The 6,680-nt window shown below is 50.4% G+C and overlaps 1 protein-coding gene across 1 annotated transcript in view; it reads right to left on the bottom strand.

Moving 5' to 3' along the window:
- Positions 1–6,660, bottom strand: part of DDB1 (damage specific DNA binding protein 1) — a 24,947-nt gene extending 18,287 nt beyond the window's left edge. Inside the window, exons 1-2 of the mRNA XM_069108531.1 lie at positions 6,442–6,660; positions 4,172–4,320 (exon numbers count right to left, since the gene is read on the bottom strand). Of these exons, the coding sequence (XP_068964632.1) occupies positions 4,172–4,320; positions 6,442–6,502 (210 nt within the window). The 5' untranslated portion in view covers positions 6,503–6,660. The remainder of the gene's footprint in view (positions 1–4,171; positions 4,321–6,441) is intronic.
- Positions 6,661–6,680: the final 20 nt, after the last annotated feature.

Below are 6,680 nucleotides of genomic sequence, written 5' to 3'. Positions count from 1 at the left end.
CCTCCTTCATGCACACCCTCGATCACAGCCCTCCTTCATGCACACCCCTCGATCACAGCCTGACTTGTGTTAGTCATAGCTCTATATTTGTCTTATCTCTTCTAATTTGTAAACTCACTGAAGGTTGCAACAGATGTCTCAGCTAACTGTATCTCCCTGTTCCTATATACAAGTATCCAAATGTGGTCTTCCCAGCTCACGCAGCCTTCTCCAGTGCTGGCTGCTCCCTTCCTCATCCCTCCCATTTTACAGATGGCCTAGTCCTTGCTCCCCATGCCCACTTCCAGAAGCTTTCTCAGACACCACAGCTGAAAAATCATGCCACCCAACTCTATTACATTAGCCTTCCTCCAAGGCCCAGCCACCTACCTTTTTCCATGACACTGGCATCTGACATGCAGTCTTTTTCCCTGACCCCTCCCCTACCACCATCCTTGAAAATGCCAGCATTCACAATGACAATCCCTCTCGCGCTCTGTCCTAATGGTGATCTACCACTGAATGCCTACAGCTTCTTGGCAGATGGGGCGATGCCAACCTCATTGCCTGTAATGCTCCTGACCTCTCTTCTCCTGCTTTTCCTCCTCGTTCTGACCTTCATTCCCTCGATCCCTCTCTCTTCTCCCAGCTCATCAACTCTGTTTCCTTCCCTGTGTCATGCGTGGCCCCATACTCAGCCACTTCAATAATGCCTCCTCTCCCCTCTCGCTCAGGAATCCCCATTTTCCAGGGTGGGTGGCACCTACCATTCACCCCTGCTCTCATGCAAATGTTCCTGGAATAATATAAGGGAGCTGGGTGTGTCTGTGACCTCCAACTGAGTCCCAACTGTTAGATGGAAACCCTTCAACTTATCTCTTGCTGATTCTCTCCCTGCCCAGAATGGCTGCTCTAGATCTTCTCTTCCTCCCTTAACCCTTCATTGCGCCTTCAAGATCTGACACTTCCCCAGATAACTGAGACCTTCCTCCTCCTCCTCCTGATGCCTCAAACCTCTCACTCCAACCTTAAAGGCATAGGAGGACTCCTCTTCACCTCTCTCCATTCCATTCCCTTCTCCACTGTTCTATCAATCCTTCCCTCTCAGATTTTCAGCATCTTCCTCTCTATTGTTCCTTTTAAAAAGTGCTACATAGAGTGAGCTCTTACTGTTCCAGTCTTCCAACATGCTCTGGCCTTCCCTATCCTAAAAACAGTCCCTTTGGGCCCACTAACCCTTTAAACCACCATTTCCTTCCCGATTCTTCTGCTCCCCATCAAACTTGGAGAAATCGCTCCCTTGACGTCCTCAGCTTGCTTCTCAATCATCTGAGATCCAAGTTCTATTTCTACTCCTTGCCTCAGCGGGCTCAGTAAGCCCGCTTTTCCTGTCATCTTCCTCAGCGCCAACACTCAAACTTCCCCCCTTTCGAGACGTTTGGGATTATCCTCCCGCCCCTCCGCCTCCTTCATTGGTTTAACTCCTGTTTCTCCAACACTGACATCCCCTGACAGTCTATCCTTGGCCCTCTGCTCTACCAATGGTCTTGCCTTTGGTGACTGCCTCTCTCTAGGCAGATGGCTCCCAAATTCATATGTCAACCCTGACCTGTCAGTGTGCCAGTCCTTTATTTCCCACTGCCTGCTAAATACCTCCTCTGGCATTTCAAACTCAACAAGCTCAAACTGAACTTGTTATGCTTGAAGGGACTAGGAAGTACTTACAAAATGAACCGACAATTACCTTTCCCTCTAATTCTGCTGGTCCTGCTGATGGGGCAGAACACTTTCAGTCACCCAAGCTTATAACCCTGGCAGCCCTGAGGACTCTTCGCTCTTGTACCAACTCCAAACCGCTGCCAAGCCCTGTCAATTATGCCTTGGCAATAATTCTACCATCTGTCTGTCCCCTCCTTTTCTCTCCTATTCCCCTTCAGGTCTGCTTTGCCTCTAACATGGCCTCCTTGCTGATCCCCCTGCCCCCTGCCAATCTATCCTTCATATCATTGCCACAGGAGTCTTCCTGATCCAACGCTCTAATCACATCACTCTTACTCGAAAGTCTTCACTGACTTCCCCGCTGCTTAATTAAACTAAAATGGCTCAACGGGATGCTCCAGGCCCTTCATGATTTGGCCCTAGCCAACTGTTCCAGGCTTGTATCATACTATTCCCCTTTACACACTGAGAACCAATGAAATGGAACAGAACTCCACCCCTATTTTCATCCTGCCCCCTCCCTTCTCTACGTCTTAGCTCATGCCATCTTCCACTAACTAGAACGGATCCCCCCAGCCTTACGCCGTTGCTTTTGAGGGCCAATGCAGGGACCCCCTGCGACATGAAGTCTTCTCTGCTCTCCCTGTCCACCCTCCTCAAGCCCTCAAAACATTCCACCAGGACCCACAGTATTGCTCACATTCCCCCTTACATCACAGCTGTATGGGTCTCTCACCTTTCACTGTTAGTGAAATGAATTCTAAGCAAACCTTCTTCTTCCCCAGCCTCCTTTCTCTCATCCTCTCCTTTGGGCACTCTTCCATGGTTATGCATTTTAATCCTTCATACCCCTTAAAACGTGCTGTGTCCACAAAACTACCCCAAAGGTAAGCCAATTCCTTCCGGATTAGTGAATTTTAAAGACCCTCTCCCGAGTTCTGTTTCACTCCAAACACATTTCTGGAATTAAATCAATGTATATTATTCTAGTCACAGAAATAACTAGATTCTCCATTTTACATACACCTACAAATTAGCTCTGAATAACTGACTGATCAGTTGGAGGAATAGGAGGAGTCACAGGTCCAGAAATTTAGAGCTAGAAAGCCCAAGCTCCTCACTGGACAGATAAGGAAATTGAGTCCTAGCCAGGCGAAATGCCTTGCCCATGATAACACAGAAGTGGCGGAGGTAGACCTGAGGCTATATCTTGCTGGTTCCAAGGCCATTGCTATCCCTGGTACATCCTGCCTCAGATGCTCTAGTCCAGGGCTGAGGAATCTGAGTCTTCAAGGCCACACATGGCCCTCTAGGTCTTCAAGTGCATCCCTTTGACTAAACCAAACTTTGAAGAATAAATCCCCTTAATAAAATGATTAGATTCTAGTCTCTTTGATATAGAACTTTTAATCAGAGTATTTCAAAGGCCTGCAGTTTCACTAAGATCAGTATTAAGCTTCTGGTCACTAATTAAAAGTTAATAGTGGGCTCTCATCATAGACAGCAAGTTGGTTTCATCTTCAAAAAGGGCCTTAGACGCCCAGGGTCGGCCTAGTCACTGCTCTGCTTTGGTTTGCCACAGGGATTCTGAATGGGTGACTGTCTTTAAGACTGGTTACAGAGAGAGATGTGCAGGACAAAATGCACATCTCTATAAATTAGAAGGAGAAGGTGGTGTAATCAATAAGGGAAGAAATAATGCTTCAAGTGAAGCCTTTAAGCCACTTGCATCACACAGATCAAGAGGAACAAAGAGCAGAGGAGAAGGCGCCTCTTTTTTTTAAGCCTTTAACACTTTTCTTCCTTGTCAGTCTCCAATCACTTTTGGGAAAACCAGCTTGAATGACTGAAGGACCTGTGACTTCCTAACTGTGGGTGGGCACTGTCCCCATCAACACTGCACCAGGGCTGGCTCCCAGACAACATTCCTAAAAGTCTTTTTAGCTTGGTAGGACCTGCCAGGGTTTGCACTCAACTAGCCTGGCTGAGCCCTCCACATAGTCCCCTCCCCCAAGTGCTTAGCCATCAGGGAACTTTTTTTTTTTTTTAAAGCAATTGGGGTTAAGTAATTTGCTTAAGGTTACATGACCTGTGTTTTTGTGTGGGTGTTAAGTATCTGAGGCCGCGTCTGGGCCGGCACTCTTACTCACCGTGCCACCTAGCCATCCCAGCCATCAGAGTACTTTAATGGAGGTATGGAAAAGGCACAAAAACAAGTCACTGGTTGGACAAAGATATCTGGCATCCAGAACATAAAGTTTGTCTTCGAAGAAATTAAGGAATTTTCCAAAAGGCCCCTTTTTCTTCTTCTGAGAGTCTTTCCAAGGTCCAATGCCATTCCAATATGAATCCACCCTTCAGAAGTGCTTGCCCAGTCTTCCTCTCCTACTGGACCCCTCCCCAGCAGTGATGACAAACAAGAACCAGGCTCAGCGCCCACCCACGGTGCGGGGGGCCTGGAGGCGGTGCTTACCTTGGGCCTGAAGAGCTCCATCACAGCAATCTTGCCATACATGCCCACCTCCTTCACAGGCCGCAGCCCCTCTGCAGTGACCACATAGATCTCCAGGCGTGTGTTTTTGGCAATCAGCAAATTCAAGTCTTCGGCAGAAGTGAAGTGACCTGAAAGAATTGCCACAGTGCTCTCAGGTATAAGAAAGGGTTGAGTCCTTCCTAGCAGTCTCTAAAGACTCAAGTTAAAAAAAGTACCTCAAGTTAAAAAAACTGGGAGCACTCCTACACTTCTCCAATTTCTCTTTCTCATTTCCTTTTTTTCTGCTTGAAACAATCTTACTCCCATATATTTACAAGGAGAAAAGCAGGATCCTTTGAAAAATCAGACCATAAAAATTGGACCTTTTCTAGGAGCCAGAAAAAATGGCTTTGATTGGCTCTTGTCAATTAAAGCCCCTTGAAGGGAGAGACCAATCAACTAACCCACAGAAAGACAGACAAGGAACACTGAAGGACATGGACATGGACACACACACACACACACACACTCTCTCTCTCTCTCTTCTTCTTACAGCTTCTGTCACAGTTTCAACCCTGGACTTGCAGAACATCCCTGCTCAACACCAATCTTTACCTAGTCTCCAAAATAACGGGTAGTGAGGGCCCAGATGTTTGGGACAAAGGACCATAACCATCCAGTCCTTCCTTGTACTTCAAATGCTCAAACAGTGCATGTGTCAAAGATTCTTTGTACACTGCAACAGGCAGAGTGGGGAGAGCAGGGGAGGGGTGCTTGCTGCTTTTAGGAAATCCACCCCACAACATCTGTGTTCTAGACACTGTTATTACTAAAAGTAATTCCCACCCACGGCTGGCTAACGGTGCAAATCCAATGTTTTGCCCTTGTCCTCCTAACTCAGCTGTCCTGCCCACCCCCTTCAGCTGCGACTTCTAAACAGACTGGAGATCCATTTATCAGGGGGATATGAAAAGAATTTTTGGTCAGGTAAAAAAGCAAGACTGGATAGCTGTAAAGTGTGAAGTTCCTAGTGTCCTTAGGTGGGACACTCACACAGCACTTCTTTCTTGATCAGCTTTCACCTCATCTCAATGTTGTGACTCCCTCCCTGATTCGGGGGATCAGAGAACCCAGAGCTTCTAGGAAACTTAGAAATCTTTTGTTCAACACCTTCATTTCACAGATGAGGAAACCAAGGCCCAGAGTTAAAGGTCACACAGGGAGCAATTTGAGCCTGAGTCTTCTAACTCCAAATCAAAGGCTTTTGCCCTAGCCATACTCCCTCTTTACATTCACAGACTACGGGAGCTGGAAGGCGCATCCATGGATTCCTCCCCTTTTTAGGGTCACTCCTGTGAAAACTAGGCCTCTTCTCAGAGTGTTTTTAAATGCATAAAACAAAATACTGTGCACAGGACTACAAAGAAAATGACATATATATTAGAACAGATTAACCAAACTCATAGACCCCACCATCAAGAACTGCTGACCCAGGACCAATCCCCTTGTTTTGGCCGAGTGCCCTGGCCGGAGGCCTGTCCTCCAAGAGCTCAGGACCCCTCGGGCATGCAGATGGTGCCACCCATGCCATGCCCAGGCCTCTCTTCCCAAGCTGGAAGGGCCCAGGGAGGAAGAGGCGGAGCCCGGTGTTTCAGCTGGTGGCGAGGGAGGCCCTCTCACAGTCAGACCAAGCCGGAAGGGCTTCAGGCCAAAGGGAGAAGGCTGGTGGCGGCCACCCCTGTATCCAGGGGCACGGACCCCCCCTGTGTGGGGAGCTCCCTTTGCACGAGCTGGAATGGGGGTCATCTTCCCAGGGTCTTGGGGGCCACCGGGCTCCTGCCCATGCCCAGGTCCCCACGCCCCTCCCCAAGGGAAGCTCCCGACAGTCTGGGTCTCATCTAGTCTTCTGGACCAGATTTGGGGGGCGGGGGAGCCCCTCCTTGGAAAGGGTGCCCTCGGAGCAGAAGGAGCGTAGCTGGCTGGAACAACCCAGCTCCTAAGGATGCGCAGCCCGGTGCCCCTCCCCTGCCGGGCCTCAGTTTCCCCACGGCTCTGTGCACCCCCCAAGTTCCGGGGCACATGGTCCCTCCCCTGCCGGGCCTCAGTTTCCCCACGGCTCTGTGCACCCCCCAAGTTCCGGGGCACATGGTCCCTCCCCTGCCGGGCCTCAGTTTCCCCGGGGCTCTGTGCACCCCCCGAGTTCCGGGGCACACGGCCCCTCCCCGGCCGGGCCTCAGTTTCCCCCGCCCCGGCCCGCGGCCGCCCCTCACCCGTCACGCAGCCGTTGACGGCCGTGGGCTTCTGCGCCGTCACCACGTAGTTGTACGACATGTCGAGGCCGGAGCCCGGACCAGGAGGGCCGGGGGCGGAGCGGGCGAGGGGCCGAGGGGCCAAGGGGTCCGGGCGGCCGCGGACACCGACACCGACACCGACACCGACACCGCGACGGCCGAGAGACTAGAGGGCCCCGTGCACAGCCTCCGCACCTACAGCGCCGCCACGGCCGAGA

The sequence above is a fragment of the Petaurus breviceps genome, unplaced genomic scaffold (genome assembly GCF_028583685.1).
Source record: "Petaurus breviceps papuanus isolate PSGF00001 unplaced genomic scaffold, PetGlider_PUasm1.0 90397, whole genome shotgun sequence".
In the NCBI taxonomy this organism is placed as follows: domain Eukaryota; kingdom Metazoa; phylum Chordata; class Mammalia; order Diprotodontia; family Petauridae; genus Petaurus; species Petaurus breviceps.
The sequence above is the reverse complement of the archived record's forward strand: the minus strand, read 5'-3'. Positions and strand labels throughout refer to the sequence as shown.